Raw genomic sequence first — 20,387 nt, 5'->3', positions numbered from 1 at the left:
CTTAAGACGAACTCTACAGTTGGTGCACTCGTGTGACTATGAATTATACAGCTGGCAGACATTTCACATCGTTGCTCAAGCTCATCTGCAAGCTTTTTACAGATCAAGAGCGCAAGTATGAATGGCCGTGAGTACGAAGTTGGTACATCGGCGGCTGGGCAAGCGGTCCCTCTCTGACAGCCGGTCTCATGAGGCCGGCTCACGATACGATGGCTATCATCGGCCTGTAATCGGGCGTCACAAGACGCCGGAGCTGATTCAAGATCCCAGCCCCCGGTGTTTGCGGGGAAATGTAACACACGCGCCGCACGGCGGGGAAGCTGCATGTAAAGATATCGGCTAGGTGCCCGTCGAGCACCCCGCTCGGAGATCCGCCCCGTCCGATCTCGGCATCACGCACGGAATGACATCGATCTTAGACGTGATTGGTCAATGGCACTCGACGACAGTCGGGAGCATGGCCGGCATTATTGCTATCAAATAGAGCTCTCAGACGGCGAAAGTATGGGAGGTGGTGTATCTTCAGTATCTCAATCAGCTTCAGAGGAACGGCTTGTCGTGCTTGCGAATCATCCTTAGTCTGGTATTACGAACCTTTTCGCCCCCTCACCGCGAACCTCATACATTTTTATATCACACACTCGACAATGCAAGTCGCCAGCGTCATCGCAAGACCCGCGCGGTCTATGAGGGGTGCCCTCCGTCCTTTCGCAGTTCCCGTCGGCCTGCAACAAACAAGAACTAAGGCCACCGTGCCATTTAGACTACCAGACCCCAGAAATGAGCCTAACGTAAGTTTCCCACTCGCCCAAAGCAATACCTGAACAAATAGCTGACAATCGACGCAGCCTGAATACAGGAAAGGCTCGCCTGAGCGCGCCAAGTTGGAGGAGGCCCTGAACAAGCTCAAGTCTGAACTCCCCGCACGCAGCGACCTTTTCTACAATGGCCAGGTTCACTCCGCCTCCAAGTCTTTCAACACCGTTATGCCCCACGCCCACGGAAAGAAGTTCTCCAACTTCCCTCTCGCGTCCAAGGAGCAGGTTGCTGCCGCCATCGACTCCGCGCTGGAGGCTAAGAAGAGCTGGGAGAACACACCTTTCGTCGACAGGGCGGCGATCTTCCTGAAGGCCGCCGAGCTGGTCGTCACCAAGTACAGATATGAGCTTATTGCCGCTACTATGCTCGGCCAGGGCAAGAACATGTGGCAGGGAGAGATTGACGCGGCTGCGGAGTTGGCCGACTTCTTCAGACTTAACTGCAACTTTGCTGCTGAGATCCTCGAGAAGCAGCCTGAGCGTGGATCTGACGGCATGTGGAGGTAAACGACTACGCACACATGAACCTTTTTCTGCCTACCATAACTAACTCATAATTAGTCGTCTGGAGTGGCGCCCTCTCGAGGGATTCGTCTACGCCGTATCCCCCTTTAACTTCACCGCTATCGGTGGCAACCTGATTTCCGGCCCCGCGCTCCTGGGTAACGTTGTGCTCTGGAAGCCTTCGCCCAGCAACATCTACGCCAGCCAGCTTGTCTACAACATCCTCCTCGAGGCCGGTCTTCCTCCCAACGTTATCCAGTTCGTCCCCGGTGACGCCGAGGAGGTCACCGATGTCGTCCTCAAGCACCGCGAATTCGCTGGCCTGAACTTCGTCGGCTCCTCTGACGTCTTCCGCTCCTTGTACGCCAAGATCGGCGAGGGCATCGGCAACAAGACCTACCGCGACTTCCCCAAGATCGTCGGCGAGACCAGCGGCAAGAACTTCCACCTCATCCACCCCTCCGCCGACATCGACAGCGCCGCCCTCCACACCCTCCGCGGCGCCTTCGAGTACCAGGGCCAGAAGTGCTCTGCCACTTCCCGCGTCTACATCCCCCAGTCCCGCGCCGACGAGTTCCTGTCCAAGTTGACCGAGAACGTCAAGAAGATCACCATCGGCAGCCCCGACGGCAACCTCAACGCCTTCATGGGCCCCGTCATCCACGACCGCTCTTTCGAGAAGATCAAGCGCATCATCGACGAGAGCAACAAGGACCCCTCTCTGAAGCTGCTCGTTGGCGGCACCTACGACGGCTCCAACGGATACTACGTCAACCCGACCGTCTACCTCGCCGACTCCGCCGAGCACCGTCTCTTCAACGAGGAGATCTTCGGCCCCGTCCTGGCCGTCAACATCTACCCCGACGCCGAGTGGTCCTCCACTCTGAAGAAGGTCGACCAGGGTGGCGGCGGCTTCGCCCTCACCGGCGCCGTGTTCGCCAAGGACCGCACCGCCATCCGCGAGGCGGAGGACACCCTCCGCTACTCTGCCGGCAACTTCTACATCAGTAAGTCCAACCTTCCCAAGCTTGATTGCTTTTCTCCAGAGTATTAAACCATTTCTTCTCCAGACTGCAAGACCACCGCCGCCCTCATCGGCCAACAGTCCTTCGGCGGTGCCCGTAGCTCCGGAACCAACGACAAGGCCGGCAGCGCTGACGTCATGAGACGCTTCACGAGCCCGAGGTTGATCAAGGAGGAGTTCTTCCCCCTGACCGACTTCGAGTACCCCAGCAACAAATAAAAATCGCGCACGGGTGGTCGAAAAAAAATGGCGTGACGGGGCCTGGTGGCATGTGCATTCGGGATAGGCGAAATATGTAATTTAGAGAGTTATTCAGTAGTCCAATGACATTGATGATTACCGACCCATCACAAGCATCACCCTCGAGTTTCATAATGCTCCATTCTTCAAGTTTCAACTGGGCTCATCCGAGTGTTGACATACTTAGTCGGGCGCTGTGCAGGGTAGGGTGAACACACTGTACTCAGTCAAATTGTCATTGGCAGCACGTTTATGCCGGAGAGTCATGTAAACTACGGACGAAAATAGCCCGCGATTATGCGTTAGTTAAGCCTTATTGGGCGACAGGGACCACACCAACAGATGCAGCCTTCGTTTGCTGAAGAATTCCCTCCGGAATGTTCGTCTCTATTTCCTCGTAATTGCTGTCTTCTGCAAAGGACCACGCGGACCGAACTCTGCCATCGCTTGTCTCCGGACTTGACAGTACGTACCGTGATCCCATCTTCAAGCAAACACCTGGTCATCAGGTCTGGGGTCTGGGGAAGAGGGCCTGCCTTGGACGACGAAAACACGGGTGAGGGTCCCGATGCCGATACTCCAGCCCCACATCGGCCCGTTCAGCCAATGACGATGATTTCAATAAGTCGGAAGTGCTTCCGACTGTGTTCATGACGATTGTGAAGATATGCGGTTCAACACCCGTCTCGAGCAACCGGTTCGATAAGCGTGGTCTCGACCGCCACATGGGAGACCAGCCGACGTGGTCAGCATCGTAAGATCACGTTGGCCCGTCACTCGGTCCCCCGCATTGTCCGGGAATAGCTTCACCGCAACACCGCAACCATGGGTCCGAAGCCGGTCCATTTCCCGAACGGAACCGGCGGTGGACTGAACGGCTTAGACGGCCGCTGGACGTTACATACATCATAAGGAGCAAATTTCACTCGTAGCAAAGATTCCCTTGGAGTCTAGTACATCAGCTTCAACACGAGTCTCTCAGAACTATCACCATGGGTATCAGCAAGTCCGATCCTATCATCATCGTCGGCGCCGGTGCCTTCGGCCTGTCAACGGCCTATCATCTCACCCTGGCGGGATACACGGACATTTCTGTTTATGACAAGCACGAGACAATACCCCCGCAAGACTCTGCCGCCAATGACATCAACAAGATTCTGAGGGCGGAATATGAGGACCCGTTCTACACCGATCTTACCCTCGTAAGTTGCATCCTCCGAAATGAGCTGATACACTAAAAGGCTTACTCTCAGGCAATAGGAAGCTATCAAGGCCTGGAAGACGCCACTTTTTGCGCCGCATTTCCACCAGGTCGGCTTTCTTCACTGTGTCTCGGGTAAGGCCCCTGACAGGGCCATTGAGACGCTCAAGAGATTCCAAAAGGCCGCGGAAATCAACCCGGTCTTGGCTAAGCATGTTATCCCAATCGAAGGTGGCAAGGACATTGAGGAGAACGTCTGGCAGTACAAGGCCGGGCACTGTTCCGGCTGGAAGGGCTATCTCAACACGTTTGACGGTTACGTCCATTCTGGGAACGCCCTGATCGCCCTGTACAAGGCGACGCAGGTACGAGGCGTCAAGTACTTCCTCGGCCAGCACGGCGGCGTGAGGGAGATTGTTTACCAGAACACCCCGGGAGGCAGGAAAGCCACCGGTATCAGGACGCAGCAGGGCCGCCATGTACCGGCGAAGCTCGTTATCGTCGCAGTCGGCGCTGCTGCCGCGCGGCTGGTGCCAGAGTGCGGCAAGCAGGTGGTCGCCAAGTCGTGGTCCGTCGCACACGTCCATCTCACTGAAGACGAGACATCCGCCCTGCGTGGCATCCCCGTCACCTATGCCCGCGACTACGGCTTCTACTTCGAGCCTGACCCGAAGACCAACCTCCTCAAGCTGTGCCCCATGGGCGGTGGGTACGTGAACACGGATCCCAAGACCGGTGTCTCACTCCCGCCTTCGCATGCCGAGAGCGCCTTCATGCCCCTGCACGACCAGGAGAAGGTGCGGCAGCTGCTCCGAGAGACGCTGCCAGAGCTTGCCGACAGGCCTCTGGTGAAGCAGTCGCTCTGCTGGTTTGCCGACACTAATGACTCGGACTTCATCATCGACTACGTCCCCAAGTCGAGCTCGTCCGTGGTGTTGATGTCTGGTGATTCCGGGCACGCCGCTAAGCTTATTCCCCTGATCGGAGACTGGGTGAAGAACCTGCTCGAGGCCGCGGACGGGAAGCAACCCGTTGACAAATGGCGCTGGAAGGACGTCGGCGGCGATGACGGCAAGTGGGGAGACACTGTCAGCTGGCGTCTCGGAAACACCATGGAGTTTGCAGAGCTGCAGAACCCCAAGGCCTCCAAGTTGTAGAAGATATGTAGTTAATAATAGCATTGTGTACTTTGATACTTCCAACCTGTCAAGCTGAGAATGAGGTGTGATCGCCCGTCTGCTGTTGATGCTGCATATGTATCCGAGCCTCGGGGTCGCCGAGGAGCCGAAACGAGTCGTGACTTCCGAGGCCCACAGAGGTTGAGCAATCAGGAGGCAGCTGAGAGACAGAAACGGAAGGTCTCGATGGGGTTGGGAGACTTTGAGGTGATCCCGTACGTTATGCAAAGTCCTATCCTGCAGACATCATGCATATTGTGTTCTTCATGTGGGAGAGAAAAGTCAAATCGCTGTTGTTCAACCAGACTACCAAATGCTATGCTCGACAATTGTTTGGGACATCCATTCCGTATCCTCGTGCTCTATCGAATTCGCCATATCCAGCAATTGAGTCATGGTCAGGCCGCTATCAAAAGTCATTTCCTCCAGATTTCCCGGCAGCGACGAGGTATAGCTCTCGTTCTGGGACAAATCCGTAGCCAACGAGGAAATCACAGTATCGTGAGGGCTCGTGTCGTCAGCTATTTGCTGCTGCTGTTGTTGACATGGCGCCTCATTCACCGCGCCGGAGTCATCTGTTGCTGGCTGTGGGTGTGTTTGTGTCAACTGTTGCAACATGATTTCGAGTTGTTGCAGCTCTGCCTTCTGAAAATTTGCCACCGCATTCCCAGCGGCGATCATTTCATCAAAAACAGCATACGCCTTTTCAAGCGAGGGAACCACGCCTTCGAAGGCCTGCGGGTCGATTGCGGGTCCCAGCAATAGACTTCCCGTAGAGACGAAGATCGCCTCCAAGTCAAATGGAAGGAAGGTTTCTGGAGGTCCGTGTCAGAGAACAATGTAGAAATACTCGATTGTGATAAAGCTCACCCAAAAGACCCTGCGACTGTAGACAGTCGAGGATAGCAATCATCTGTTGGGAAGAGTCCATGCACATTTGTATCAAATTTCGCACCGTCTGAGATGATCCCAGTAGCTCGGTGCATTTACTCTCGGATTCGAATCGGATCTTCAAGAAGCAAAATAGCAGCGGTCTTGTAGCAAGGACGATGCACTGAAAAAGAGGATTGGTTAGCTTACGTTATGACCAGCAAATGGCTTTTAGAGCGACTTACCTGATGATGTAGTAGGTGTAAATGGGCCGATGTTCTGGAGATGCAACTTGTATCCCTCTCGAGTGGAAGCGCAAAGGACTGTTGAAGATCGTTGGCAACATGGGCCATACTTTCCAGGACGGTTTTAGTCCCCAGCATGAACTTGTTGTTGAGCCTCCCATCTCGACCGTATACCTCTGTTGAGTAACTTGGTTAGCCCGACTTCTGATAGTTATCGAGTTGGCACCTTACTTCTGTTAATACTGCCGATAACCTCAGACAGCTTTATCCTCATCCGCAAGGCCGCAGTCCTTTGCGATGAACCAGAATAGGTTGGCAGTTGGCACTGCACGTAATCATCGTGGATTGAAGGCGGAAGGCCAAAGAGGGACGTCATCTCTCGATCTAGAATATGTGCTGTGTACCAGATCCTTCGACACCTCTCGACATATGCCTCTCCCAGCACTTGCGTCGGCATGTCTGTGTGCATGCCCTCACCCAAGGCCATGCGTATGGCTTGGCCGATGAAGTTGTGGGAGGCATGCCGAAAGTCGACGCATTGCATGTACAGTGCAAGTGAGCAGAGAATCTCTATCGAGAGAGCAGCTTGCTTCAGCAAAACGCTAAGGTCGGGGAGAAGCTGCACAGCTTTTATAAAGTAGTCATGGCCTGGGGGCTTTCGGCTTCTGTTGGCCTTCGTCGTGAATGCCTTTCCAAAAGCGAGTATCAAAAGGAAATGGATGAACCAAAGGTCCGTAGGGTCAGCCCTTGGATTTGGGTCTGAGTAAAAGTGGTATAGGGATTTCATAAAGGACTCTTCATCGAAGAGGTGGAACATCTGGCTGCAGTGAAACTTCACTGCGTTGACCAGGTAGATGGCATAGTCCTGCGTTGGGAGGGCCGGCATCTCGGGGCCCTCCCCAATGCGGTAGCCATCCCAATCGAGGGTGTAGGCCGCGGCATCGAAGATGAGTGCGCTCGTGGGTAGAGGTGTTTTGTTGATGTATTGGTGCGTGATGTTGAGGACGCGACGTGTGAAGGACCAATTGGATGATGTTCCCAAGTAGACTGCATGGCTGTCAATGACCTATAAAGTCGATGTGCTTTGGGAATAACTCACATATCCTTCCTGTCGGCGCTGTCATAAACTCTGACTGCCCAGTAGACAATGGGTTGATGAGCGTCGAGGCCACCGGGTCCATGGGCGGCTTGGGGCGGGCGTCCTGCTGCTTCTCAGTGCCTCTCGAAGGTTGGGTTGAGTCTGGACCTTCCGCCCCTGCCATGCTTACATCGCTCTCAGACCCTGCAAGGAGTTAGTTTGCTCATTTCGGATGCGAAGCCAGAGATAACAGACCACTCTCGACTTTGTCGGCAGCCTGGCCGCCTTCGATCGAGTCCCGCGCCGGCTCATTGGTGCTCTTGCTGCGTTCCCATCGTTCGATCCGCTGCTGTAAGTCGATGATATAACTGGAGCGGCCGTGTAAGTGGGTGTTTAATTCTTCAGCGGACGGTGAGATGAGATTTACCCTCTGGTGACCACTATCCTCTGGTCGCGCTCATCGAATGTGCAGGACTGTTTGCGCTTGCCGCATGCATCGCATGGCTGCGACCCCGAACACTTGATCTTTTGCCTCCGACATCTTACACACCTGTCCAAGAGAGGGTCAGCGGAGCGGCCCAGAAAGTTGGCCGGCAGGCGCGCCGAAGAACGCCGAACTCACGCGTTTGAAGATCTTTTCGTAACCTTGTTGCGTCCAGTCCCGGGTTCCATTGCGCCGTTCCAATAACACAAGGCAGAAAAAACCTGTTCCCAAAGAAAGAAAATTCAATCAAACCGAGATATTGATACAGTCTTTGGACACGCGACGGTGGTGCGAGCCTCAAAGGGTGACGTGACGACTATCGTGGAACCAGAAACGCGGGGTAGCGATTCCGTGGTGGAGAACTAATTTTTTTTTCCTTCTGCTGGGCACTGACTAGGGGGCTTATCTGCACTAAGTTCCGCATGCTATCTAGTCTCTTAGACTGCGTCGGTGATAAAGCACGATGTGCACTATGTATGTGTTAACTGTCCGGCCGTTATGCCCGATAACGGACGCAGCTAAGAGGTATCAGTTGCCTGCAAGATACCCCTTTGAAGATAACAGTCAATGTTCCTCTTGTTGACGAGCACGACGATGCATCCGGAGGGCCGGTCGTATGTCGGTTTTCGGGGGCTAAAGACACGCACCCATGTTGTCAGAGTGCAAAAGTAGTGATAGGTATCTCTCCGACGGTGGAAACAACAAGAGTCTCTGCCAATGAAGCGAAACAACTGACAGACGCCTCGGCCGGTCGAATGCGGGGGAAGAGAACGAACGGCTTCGTTCTCGGTGCTCCGTGTTGGCATCTGCCATGTACATGACAAGTCAGTCTGCCACACTCAAACTAGCGTAGTGTCTCATTAGAGCCGCCGCGGCTCATCCGATATCAGTAGCGAGCCATTACAACCCTCCCAGCACTGCGTTAGTAGAAGGCTAAGAAAGGCCAATCGCGTCTTCCCTTATAGAAGTATCTGTTTATCATGTCTAGAGACAGCCCACGCCACTCACGCAGGCTTTCCTCTGGAAGAAAAAAGGCCGCGGACATGTGCTCCTGCACAACAATGCGCGGCGGCCTCTGCATTAGAGTCCGTATTTTTCGCCGACTAATCTGGCGACACTGGTGGCACACGCTCTGGTCGCTTAGACCGGGCAAGGTGGCAGCGCATTCTTCTTTGTACGTAACAGTTTCTCCACGACCACGCCGTCATCTCAACTGTCTCTGCGCTCCCCATGGGGAAGCGGAAAATAAGCGTCACCACTGCATTCCAAGTTCACACGTTCCCACCGGTCTCCAGACACGCGGGAAGCATCCGACAGTGACATCAGTGAGTCTGGCGCTTGGGCTAACTGTTGTCATCGTGGTGGTCACGCGGCGGCTCTCCAGACTCATGCGCCGCCGTTGATGCTGTTCGCGGTGGCGCAGAAACGGCGGGCCAGGTTTTTTTTGCGTCGGAGGAGGTCGGAACCGCTTCCGTTGGTACGGGCAGAAGACCGGATCCTCACCCGATGGTGTTTTACTTCGAGACACCCCAGGGAGGGTCCCGCAGCAACAGGGATTCGCGCAGAGCGAGACCCTGAGATAGACCAATGCCAGACGAGTCATAGAGCCGATCTCCGCTTTCGACGCACTGCGCCTGGAAGACCGGCTGACCGACCGCCTCATAATTCTTTCGTGGTGAGAAAACGGGTACAGCCGACCCGCAAAAGGCTGCCGGCTCGACCAGGGCAGAGAGGCCAAATAACCCTCTGCTATCTGCGCGTTTTAACGGTTGCCTGCTATCCGTACGCGTTATTGCCGATGGGAGGGATGTGAACTCAGCGCGCGCTGTATCCGTGTTTGCCCACGGAAAACCTCGCGGACCAGGAAGTTTTCGTAATCTGGTCCCGGCTGATCCGTGGACCGTGGGAGTTCCTTGTCATCCGTCAAGGGGTTGAGCTGAAGGGGGCTATCAGATGAATGTCGCCTCAAGTGCCTCCAGTATTCATTCGTACCTCCAGTAAGAGTTGTGTGTGCGTCGGAACGGGTCCCGACTGCATATTTTATCAAAATTATCGAAGCTTTTGACAATTGCCGGACAAAGGCCGAATGTGCACCACTGCGCGCGACCCTGAAAAGGAAGTGCCATTGCGAGTCATTTCTCCCTAGCATCCTTGAACATCGTCCCGCTGTGACGTATCTCCCAGTCGATGAAGTCCGGGGAAAATATGGGGTTTCTCTCAGAAATAGGTGCGTAATTTACCTCATGCAGTGGGTTGTGTCCTATCTGACCTATCTGGTCTTGTCCTCTTGTTGGAGGAACCTGTCTGTCTGATAGAAGCGTGAACCTTGCGTCGCTACCTTGGCACGCCATGCCCCTGACGGCATTGGCCTTGAGCTGGGCGAAGCTGAAGAGAAGCGGCTCCAGCGCTAGACCAAATCTTGTTCAAAAGCGCGTCGTTCCCAACTCCAAAATCTCGAACGCCTGGATGTTTGAATTATCCATCTTCTCGCAGTTCACCTCGAGTCGCTCAATTGCACTGGGCTTTCGATCCCTTGTCGTCTTGACACACTCATTTTGGTCGCACTCTATCTTTGTTGTCCTCCAAGGTTCACCTCAGCCTTCAATGTCTCACGGCAATTCATTAAACCTCTTCACCTCCTAACCGCCAACATCGGATCTCTCCTAGAGATTTGAAAAACTTCGACAATCGCACCCTCGACGCTTCAAAGTGACTGCTTTTCAAAAGACTTGAAAGATATTCTCCTGCGGTGACTTTGACGTTGTCCTTAGAATCGATCACATATCCACACTCCATCGACCGACAATAAAAACAAAAAAATGGCTACCACCATGCATAAGAGCAAGGAAAGCCACCTCGACGAGTTGGGCCAGGTCTCAACCCAGTCCCAGGTCGGCGTCGTCTACGACGACCCGAACGCTAGCTACGATGCAGTTTTCGGTGAAATCGGTGAAGATGGTCCCAACTACCGCAATGTAAGAAAAATTCGGGAAAAGAGACGACGAACCCCCGTACAGCGACTAATCTTCCGACCAACAGGTTGGGTGGCTTGGAACAGCCGCTCTCATGATGAAGACCCAGATCGGACTCGGAGTCTTGTCCATCCCGGGAACCTTCCACGTTTTGGGAATCGTGCCGGGCGTGATTGCGTTGTGCCTCGTGTCGGGCGTGACAACCTGGTCCGACTACATTGTCGGAGTCTTCAAGTTGAACCACCCCGATGTGTACAGCATTGACGACGTTGGTCGCAAGCTCTTCGGCCCCATCGGTCGTGAATTCTTTGCCGTGGTTTTCTGTCTCTGTAAGTCGCCGCGCACATGTGAAGCGTTAAAACGCTCAGCCCGCTAATATCTACAACAGACTGGATCTTCGTTGCCGGCTCTGGTATGCTTGGTGCCTCCATTGCGCTCAACTCGGTTTCCACCCACGGTGCCTGCACTGCAATCTTTGTTGCTGTGGCTGCATTTGTTGGTTTCTGCTTCGGTAGCATCCAAACGCTTGGCAAGATCACTTGGTTTGCTTGGATCGGTCTCGTCGCTATTCTCAGCTCAAGTACGCATAACCCCTGAATCAGCAACTCTCCATACGCACTTAGCTAACAACTAAAAAGTCTTGACTCTCACCATTGCGGTCGGCATTCAGGACAGGCCTGCGGCAGCCCCTCAGGGCGGTGTCTGGGTCTCCGACTATGTCATCGTTGGCAAGCCGACCTTCGCTGAGGCGTCCTCCGCTCTCTCTACCCTCGTCTTCGCCTTCGCTGGTACCCCGGCCTTCTTCTCCATCGTCTCCGAGATGCGCGAGCCCCGCCACTACTCCCGATCTCTCTTCATCTGCCAGGGTGTTGTTACCGGCACTTACATCGCCATTGGCGTCATCGTCTACTACTTCTGCGGCTCCTACGTTGCCTCCCCGGCTCTTGGATCTGCCGGAACCACGATGAAGAAGGTCTGCTACGGCCTGGCTCTTCCCGGTCTCATTGTGACTACCACTCTCGTCATTCACGTAAGCTACAACACACTCCTTGGCGTGCCGCAACACCAACTAACAATTCTCCAGCTCCCCGCCAAGTACGTCTTCATCCGCATGCTCCGCGGCACCAAGCACCTCACTGCCAACACCGCGAAGCATTGGATCACCTGGCTCGGCTGCACCTTCAGCGTCGCCGTCATCGCCTACATCATCGCCAGCTCCATCCCCGTCTTCGACGGCCTGGTCTCGCTCGTCGGCGCCCTCTTCGGCACCCTCCTCTCCTTCCAGCCCATGGGCTGCATGTGGCTCTACGACAACTGGAGCGCCGGCAAGCTCGACAAGAACCCGCGCTGGATCGCCATGGTGTGCTTCAGCGTCTTCGTCGTCGTCAGCGGCTCGTTCCTCATGATCGCCGGCGCCTACGGCTCCATCGTGGGCATCATGGCTACCTACAAGGAGTCTGGAGGCTCCAGCGCGTTCTCTTGCGCTGACAACTCCAACTCCGTGTCGCATTAGAAGGAGTTTTTGTGGTGGTGAAGTTAGATACCAATTTGCATTTATCAAAGTCAATCGTTACCAAAACAAACGAACCACAGCCTCGTGATTTGCTCGTGATGTGTTAAGGCGATACGAGTCAAGAATCGCTGTAAAGAGAGGCTCATGACCGTCTGTGGATAACACACCGAGTCAGCTTGAGGAGGTAGTCCGAATAATCCCGCTGTGCATGTTTACGACTCTTGCCAAGAGTCTCAGCGTCCAAGACGGGTCCAACCGGCACGGCGTAAGCTGTTCAACAGGCGACCTGCATATCTGCGTTCGAAGACGGCAATGATTTTCGCGAATCTCCACACTTGGCTTCGACAATCTTGAACCTCGCGGGAGTGATCGGGTACCTGCCGGCCATGTCGCATTGTCCGAAATGCCGCGCAAGAGCCGCAGATGCTTTCTGCCCATCTACAAACAACAGATAGCTTCTTCTCCAACAACGAATACACTTGAACAACCAAATCGAACGACCTCAGCAACCCACCCCAAATCCCAACCACAGGATCTTTCGTTTTCGCCCCTCCTGTCATCCCGGCCGGGCACACGTTGAGCGCGCACTTATTTCCAGACAATGTTCATAGAGCTGTGGGCGTGGCGCAGATCAGGAATATCCGCGGCCGAGAGCGTCATCATTCCTGCGCCCGAAGCCTTGACGATCACCTTGTTGTCGTCCTCGGACCAGCAGGCCCCCTCGTCGATATCCTCGCAGAACTTGTACAGCGTCTTGGTGGGCATGTAGCAGAACATCTTCTCCGCGTACGAGACGAAGGAATGCCCCATGGCGCCGGCGTTCCGGTCGCAGAGCTCGCTGGCCAGGTGCCCGGGCTTGTGGCTCTTGTAGACCGAGGGGTCCATCGCGATCTGCTCCACGAGGTCTGGGGAGCTGATCCATCTCCGGGCGAGACGGGCGTAGCGGTTCCTGTTTCTCTCCTTGACGGCGGCGTCGCCAAAAGTCCCCATAGCAGTGACTGTTGGGAGACCTTCCGTGACGAGGGTTTCGCTCTCTTCCATGTCTTCGGTCTCAGTTGCCCACTGTGGATCGAGAAAGGGGCCAGTCGGTGCTTTCGTTCCAGCCAACAAAGGGTCTATTGCCCACTTCTGGACTACGTGAGGATACGTCTCAGTGCGAAAGTTGAGGACCGGGTAGTTACGACAGTAGTAATCCATTTTCCGTATAGGGGCTTCGTTGGAGCGGAACTCTCTCATACGAAGCTGCATTCCGCTGAGATATTTTGGCTTTTGATTATCCTTGCCTCTGCCGATCCAGACGCATTTGCTCACGTCATTGACAGCACTCTTCAGGGGTAAGTCTTGGTTGGCGTAGTACCTGTTTCACTCTTAGAAAGCTGAAAAACATAACAACGAAAAGACACATCGGGGAAGTAAACAAACCATGGATTCTTCCTGCCGGAGATCTTCTCGCAAGGTGCTGCCCAGTTTCCCAGGGCGAACCCAAACTTCCTCTCAACACCCGGTATCTCCACAGTCATGAGCGCAATACAAGTTGGATTCATGTTGCCGCTGAGAAGGACGTATGAAGCATAACCCTCAGTATCAACCCCTGCGTAGCAGTGGATGCTGCCGGATGGGCAAAACCCCGGTCGGTATCTGGAGCCGATGTGATTTCCTCCGTCGCCAAACAAATGGACATCTGGCGCGTCGCCACCAGCGTTGATCATGGGCGGCTTAGTGGGGTCGAACGGGTGCGGCCCATCATTACCGATCCAGAAGTTAACCTTCGTGTAAATCGGCACGTCGTCCGGCGTTTCGCCCGGCGTGTAGTGCGGCCGGGTTTTCGGTTTCTCTTGCTGACTATCAGGCCACCAGCCGAAGATGACACCAAGACCCTTGACGAAATTAAAGAGACTCGACCAGGCATTGAATCTTTCTAGCCATCCCGGCGTGGTTCTTAATGCTACGGCTCCGGTGGGCTGGGCGGTGGGGGGGTCAGCGTTGAGCCACACAGTTGCCGGGGTTGTTAAACCCGACACATTGAATGGGATTGATAGACCCGGCACATTGGATGGGACGGATAGACCCGACATGACTTGTCTCCTGTTCTGAAGATCGGGGCTGACGAAAAACGGGGTTGAAAAGATTGGCCTGAGCCGACTTAGAAGAGGATTCTCCACGAGGAGCTGGAGAGTGTTTGGCAGGAGCACCTGGCGTGAGTGGCGAATGGTTGATCAATAAATCTTTTGTCTTCTCGTATTCAAAATCTTGCGCTGTTCGTCCAACGACTTTATCAATTCCCAAGCTTCCCTGCCTTCACGTGGTCATTATCGAAAGGGGCGTCACCCGATATCAAACTCGCATCAGACGAGGAGTCTGCGTAGTCCCTTTTCGTTTGTCGTCAGACAATTACTAAGCACCCGGTCTAGCTAAGAATCACAAGTCTAGTGAATTTGAACTTTCGATATATTGATATTGTGTATCATGTTGACATGTTGGAGGAGCGTCGTCGTTCAATATTGATGTGATGCCGACAGAAGTGTGGCCGACAAGGTGCGATCCAGATCAACAGCAATGGCAGCCAGCCCCCTGGTCTGTAGAACTACCGAAAACTCTAGGTAGACCTGAATCTTCGCTGGGCCTTCCCCGGAATAAGCCATGCATAGTGGCTGCGTATACCTTACGGCACGTGTATTTAAGATGGGGATATTCTCGTCTTTTTGTTCCCGGGATGTCAAAAGCATCAGACGAACCCTTGGCTTTGGCCAAAACATCCTACTTGCCATGATATGGTCCCACATGCACCCAAAAGCCTCCCCATGGAGATGGCCCTCCGCATCTAGACGTCGGCAATTCTGGGGGGCGGGGGAAAGCACTCAAGGTGTCGTCGAACAAAAGCCGGAATGGCGTTGTGCAGGTCCAAAACGTCTCTGGATGGATAGATTCGGCACGGCGTCTTGTGATGAATGGCACAGGCGCCAAACCTTTTGGCAATCTTCCGGAACACGGATGAATCCAGAAACAAAAAAAGTCAAATTGTACTTCGTCTGCAATCCGGGCTCATCCCCTGATGAACAGACGAAAATATCTTCCACCCCTCCGTGAGGGCCTGCGGCAACGCCCACCATCTGTCCCGTTACCTTAAATATAATCGGGCTGCATGGCTCCATATAAGCTCTCGCCTCGGTCCACAGATAGAGGGCACTCAGCAATGGCCGTCTCGATTGCTCTATTGGAAGAAAAATAGAACACTTGATTCTGCAGAGCCTACCCCCCGTTTCCTCAAAGGATACATGGCTTCGCGAGATCTTCACTTTACTCGGCCGCGGCCACTTGGCTCTGACAATGCGCGAAGCGCTTGCGGACTTCACCGCGCTTTATGACGGCTAGATCTAGATGTCTCCTATACAGCACGGCATCGCGTCCAGAAACTCTGGTTCCCTCTCGTGGATTTGTCTTGAAGATGGGCTGTGCCAAGAGGTGTATGACACAGGGCGAAGGCTCAAAGAGGCCAACTACATTTAGGAGTCAAAAGATGATTGCCGAAATATGTCTGCCTCCCTTCTGAATAATGCGTGATCTGGTTTTTATGTATAACCAATCTGCTCTTCCGTTGCTTTCTCCCTCCTTCTAGCGTCTTCTGGAAGGGTTACGACAGGCTGCGCGTTGTCCTTGGTCCTTGAACGAGCCTCGGTCTGTCAACACCTTCATGAGTACCAGTCTGCACACTCCCCGTCGTCCTCATCGTCCCTGTCGTCCCCGCTACTACTAGCAATTCATGGCGACACGGAAGGAGACGGCCCAGTTCGCGGGGCAGTGAGCTCGGCCCTGACGAAGTGATGTTAAACGTGACCACGTTATACTGCCTAATATTCGTGATATTCGTAGGCTTCCGGTATAATGCTTTGACGATGCAAAGAAACTTGAGGGCCGTTGAAATTAAAGTTATACTTACGGCTGCGATGAAGCAGACAGTGGAGGGATTCACCCCATAAATATCCATCTGATCCACGCGCCGTGGAGGTGTTCCTCTTCACATATCCCATAGGTGGCCATAGAGGTTTCCGCTGTGAGCCATCCTTGCCCTCGCATATTTCCTCGTCAGAGTCTTACAGCAAAGACATGCCAGTAGGCCAACCTACTGGACAAATGTATCTATAAAAGGATGGAAGGAAAAAGAGAAATGGAAAGCGAGGGTTGTAGATTTGGAGTCGCTGCTGTCGCCAAGGAGCTAGGCATTCAAGCTGCAGATCTGGACGATATCAGGCAAAGACGACAAGGGGTGACAGAGGTGAAAGGAGACGAGAGGGGACGACGGAGACGAATGGGCGGGCGGGGAACAGAATCAGCAACGGGTCAGTAATTAGCTCAAAGTAGGTATTGTATCTAGAACTGGGGGCTACATGAAAGCTACTGCAATCCCGGCCCAGATATCATGGGCTGCCGATGAAAAAGAATCCGGGGGATGGAGTTCTGTCAACTTCCCTGGCTGTTCGCAAATTCAGATGAAATCAAAAAGAGCCTTGCTGTGCGGAATAAAAGTACATTACTGTGTGTGTCAAAATATCATCGCCTTCCCACGCGCCTAGATGCACCTGGCCTTCTGCCTGCTCTTGACCCCCTCTCTCCCGCAGGAACAAAATCCTCAAGGTTGCTCGGATGAAACCGGCAGTGTGGGCTGTGTATGCTGTTATCCTCCAACAAGATGCGCCTGTGGTCTGCCCCGCACTCGTAGCAGAACTCATGCTTGCAACGTGAACCTGGGAATAGGTCATCCGGGTTAGACATTATTCTATCCGTCTCTGGTGCTTGGGGGCGCATCGTCACGTCAAATAGTCGCAAAGCCACGACATCGGACGTTGTGGCCGCGCTGCCAGACGGTGTAGCATCCCCAGCAGAACTGGAAGCGGCACTTGATGCCTGCGAATTTTGTTGGCTTCAGTATGGAGGGCTCCTCAGGGGCTGACGTGAAGAAGGATGGAAAAGGGTGCTAGGATCATGGAAAAGAACCAAGTTTACTTACAAGTCATGTGCGAACTGGCGTATAAGGGTTAATATGTGTCTTCTAGTTAAGCACGGGATCACTTACCATCCTGCGTTCTTTTCTATCGCCCACCCACAACCGGGGCAAGGTTTCGTCGTCCTACTCACAGTGACCTTGCTTTGGTCCTCTTCTTCTTTGCGCCGGGCCGCGACCTTTCGTGCCAGTGCCGTGGCTCTTAATGCCCTCTCTCGCTCGGCTCGCTCTCGTGCTTCCTGCTCTTGAATCTCTGCCTGTTGTTCAGCCATGAGACCCTGAGCCATGGCGCGGTCGGCGTCTTCCTGGATACGCTTTGCAGCATCCATCTGCTCGCGCTCCATTTCAATCCTCGATCGAAAGTTCTCGGGATCGCGAAGCAGCGAGTCATACTCCTCGCATGTCAGGTTCTCGTGCCACGTGACGTTGTGAGTAAAGCAAGATCTCTGGCCGCAGTGCAGGCAGGAAACAATCGGCTGCTCGGTGCCCGTGTCGTGAAGCTGACCGGAGCCGCAGTTAGCAGTGCACCAGATGAAGTTCTCAGCTTCAGCCATGGCTGCGCGTAGAGCCAAGGCTTCATATCTATGGACTCGTCAGTTTGGCTCCGTCAGGGTGTCTCAGGCATGGCCTACCGGGCGAACGTTTCCTCGTCTGCGTACTTCTGAATGTCGACGTATTCGAGGAGCTCTCGACACTCGGGACATCGGATCTCGGTCCAGAGTTTGCTATTCAAGTCTGATCTGATTGACATTTGGAGACATTCCAGGCATGCCTCTGGTGGGTGAGTACACATCGAAGTAACGCTAAGGATCGGGAAATCCGAAGCCTCTCTAATCTCTGCGCAGATAGGACACTCTCTTGATCCGCCCAGGTCATTCGCTGGTAGCCTTTGCCTCGTAACTACGACGTCTGTCGTGTCAGCGGCTCTCTGGTAGCGCTGACCGAAACTGTACTGGGTTAGCAGCAACGTCAAGCAAGACTGGACACCCTTCAACTGGCATGGAGCTCATCACTTTCTGGCCAAAAGGGCAGAGCAGGGGGTGATGGATGGAAGTATAAACCATGACTAGGCTTACCTGAAATCGTCGGCAGCGAGATCTGTCGAGCGGGATCCAGTGGCGACGTCATGGGTGCGCAGAAAAGCGACCGTCATCGCCTGCTCCTTCTGCTCGAGGAGGGCGATGTACGGGTTGTTTGTTCCCAGAAGCGAGGCCGATCTGGGGCGAATGGGAGGAGACATCATGGGGGGCGTGCTTGCAGCGGTGCTGTTGCTGCCGCCAGTTGTTTGGGGAGAGAAAGGCGTAGGATCAAAGCCATCTAGAATGGATGCCGCTGTCGGTCGATAGCCTCTCTGAGGAGTAGAAGACGACGAAGATGCTACCGCGAGGTCCCTGACCGCGGCCGTCGTCTTTGGTGGTGGTTGAGGAAAGTCGAAGTCGGCCATGATGTCAGCGCTAATGGTACCATAGGAGAAAGCTCTCTGCGAGGCTTCAGAGGCGATGATCGACGACGTTGCTTGGTCGTCGACATCTTGCCGTGGTGGAGTTGGCTGCTGTTCCTCCTGCTGGTCTCTGTCCCCCATCATCACTGCCCAGTCGTATAGAGGGGGCGGATCGAGGACATCTTCGACAAAGCTGTCCAAATGAGAGGGGTTCGGGTGCGCGTAGTAGCTGGGCGGCAGCCCGGCGTCTTGCGTGGCAAACATTCTCGTCACGGGAGTAGAATCAACGTAAGGGACATATCTTGGGGCTGGCGCCCTTTCTGCAACCACTGGCCGAGTCTGATTGTTGTTCGTTGCTCGCGGGCTTTCGTCTCCTCGACGTCTGGGTGCGCTGGTGTTTGCGTCGGTGGTGAAGTCTCCAGGTGGAAGATTCACGGCGGGAGAAGTTATCGTGGAATCTGTCGACGCCGCAGCTGTTGTTGCCAAGACTGGCTCTCGAAACAGACGAGATGCGTGAAACTCTTCGAGAGATCCTTGATCAAATCCATTGGCTGATCGCTCTCCCCTGGAGGGCAATGGCCCGTTGGACGACGTAGAGGACACTCTCTGTCGCGACGAATCGTCTGTGATGCCGGGATGCTGCTGGAACGAATAGCGCAATATTTGTGCCGGTGACGGAAACATGGTGGGAATGTGGCAGCAGGTTCCTGGGATGATCCTACTCGATGCTTGAAGGCGTCACTCGGGCCCTCAACCTTGCATCACCGTCCGAGCATGTAGTTGATGCAGACGGGCCACAAGGCAGAGTACCTTGTTACTGGTCGTTCTTGGATGGTGTTGAAGCCAACGGTTGGTCTGAAGGAGGGACGACGGATAAGTAAGGTGGCAAGCAGTAGGTAAATCTGGGTAATTCCAGGTGGTTAGCGATATTCGAAGTGTGCTCTGCTTGCCTACCTTATTCAACGGCCGATGTAGTTTGCGATTGGCAGACGCCGGGCCGTTGCGCGTCTGCAAGGTTGACTGTCAACTGACTCCTCTTCAGCAGGCAGGTTCTCTTCAGCAGGCACCTTTGCTGTATTGAGATGCAGCGGAAACTTTTGGTGGCTGAAAGATGACGGCGGGCGCATAGCAAACGAACCATAAAAGGCATCAGATGAAGCTGTTTGGGGCAACCTTGACGGTAAAAGCAGTTCCAATTCTGAGTCCAAGTGGTTCAAGGCCTGGCAAGTGGCACTGGACGTGCCTTCCGCACTGTTCTGATGTCGCAGGTGCCTGCCCCTGCCCGTTTGAGGGACCGACCTTTCAGGCGGCTTCCGCAGGTACCGGGCACCTTCCACGAGAACCCCGCCACTTGGGCGCCACAGTGAGGGGTTCGTTCGGTGTGTCCATCCGCTGTAGCTTGTCTGTTAGCGCCCGCCCCTTGCCTGGAAGGCCTAGGTTACAACCCCGGAAAGCCTGAACTGTGGCAATGACAACCACAATTTACACTTTGGAGTGATGTATGGGTTGGCCCAGGTGGCATTCATATCAGATACATACGTTATGTTAATTGGGTTGTCGCTGGAGTCTAGAACACCAAGCGACCAAGCTAAAGTACCGATACATCATGCGCATCGCAGGCCTCAGTGAAGGGTGATGTGGGTTGACAACGAGAGCGAGCTTCGTTGGACCACCATCCACCAGCTCCATTTCATTCCACTCCAGCTGAGCAAGCAGAGCAGCGCAAAATAGTCTTATTTGATGACACGATTTTCATTTGAAAGAGCCCGTCTAATCCTCGTCAGGAGCACCCTCGGCTCTGGCCATGGCTACTCCATTGG

At 54.2% G+C, this 20,387-nt stretch overlaps 6 protein-coding genes across 6 annotated transcripts; 3 read left to right on the top strand and 3 right to left on the bottom strand.

Moving 5' to 3' along the window:
* Positions 1–647: 647 nt before the first annotated feature.
* CGGC5_v009892 (Delta-1-pyrroline-5-carboxylate dehydrogenase) lies at positions 648–2,565 on the top strand (the record flags this gene model as incomplete). The annotated part of the gene is made up of 4 exons (XM_032025539.1): positions 648–791; positions 849–1,321; positions 1,380–2,329; positions 2,393–2,565. 4 exons carry the CDS (start codon positions 648–650, stop codon positions 2,563–2,565), a joined length of 1,740 nt encoding a protein of 579 aa, XP_031877978.1.
* A 1,013-nt stretch (positions 2,566–3,578) lies between these two features.
* On the top strand, positions 3,579–4,944 carry fap2-4 (L-saccharopine oxidase; the record flags this gene model as incomplete). Its single annotated transcript, XM_032025537.1, has 2 exons — positions 3,579–3,788; positions 3,847–4,944. 2 exons carry the CDS (start codon positions 3,579–3,581, stop codon positions 4,942–4,944), a joined length of 1,308 nt encoding a protein of 435 aa, XP_031877938.1.
* Positions 4,945–5,271: 327 nt separating this feature from the next.
* On the bottom strand, positions 5,272–7,830 carry CGGC5_v009890 (putative transcriptional regulatory protein; the record flags this gene model as incomplete). Its single annotated transcript, XM_066152232.1, has 8 exons — positions 5,272–5,780; positions 5,836–6,019; positions 6,081–6,256; positions 6,312–7,127; positions 7,180–7,362; positions 7,414–7,526; positions 7,586–7,708; positions 7,781–7,830. The coding sequence occupies 8 exons, from the start codon at positions 7,828–7,830 to the stop codon at positions 5,272–5,274; spliced, it is 2,154 nt and encodes a 717-aa protein (XP_066008503.1).
* A 2,643-nt stretch (positions 7,831–10,473) lies between these two features.
* Positions 10,474–12,127, top strand: mtr-15 (N amino acid transport system protein; the record flags this gene model as incomplete). Its single annotated transcript, XM_032025535.2, has 5 exons — positions 10,474–10,617; positions 10,682–10,943; positions 11,003–11,194; positions 11,253–11,644; positions 11,699–12,127. The coding sequence occupies 5 exons, from the start codon at positions 10,474–10,476 to the stop codon at positions 12,125–12,127; spliced, it is 1,419 nt and encodes a 472-aa protein (XP_031877898.2).
* A 588-nt stretch (positions 12,128–12,715) lies between these two features.
* On the bottom strand, positions 12,716–14,202 carry CGGC5_v009888 (uncharacterized protein; the record flags this gene model as incomplete). The annotated part of the gene is made up of 2 exons (XM_032025534.1): positions 12,716–13,484; positions 13,550–14,202. The coding sequence occupies 2 exons, from the start codon at positions 14,200–14,202 to the stop codon at positions 12,716–12,718; spliced, it is 1,422 nt and encodes a 473-aa protein (XP_031877899.1).
* A 2,383-nt stretch (positions 14,203–16,585) lies between these two features.
* Positions 16,586–18,831, bottom strand: rnf19b (E3 ubiquitin-protein ligase RNF19B; the record flags this gene model as incomplete). The annotated part of the gene is made up of 6 exons (XM_066152231.1): positions 16,586–16,598; positions 16,655–16,787; positions 17,133–17,146; positions 17,199–17,708; positions 17,759–18,073; positions 18,203–18,831. The coding sequence occupies 6 exons, from the start codon at positions 18,829–18,831 to the stop codon at positions 16,586–16,588; spliced, it is 1,614 nt and encodes a 537-aa protein (XP_066008370.1).
* Positions 18,832–20,387: the final 1,556 nt, after the last annotated feature.

The sequence above is a fragment of the Colletotrichum fructicola genome, assembly GCF_000319635.2.
Source record: "Colletotrichum fructicola Nara gc5 chromosome Unknown KSG_Nara_v1_contig05, whole genome shotgun sequence".
NCBI lineage: Eukaryota > Fungi > Ascomycota > Sordariomycetes > Glomerellales > Glomerellaceae > Colletotrichum > Colletotrichum fructicola.
This window is presented reverse-complemented; position numbering and strand designations above follow the sequence as displayed.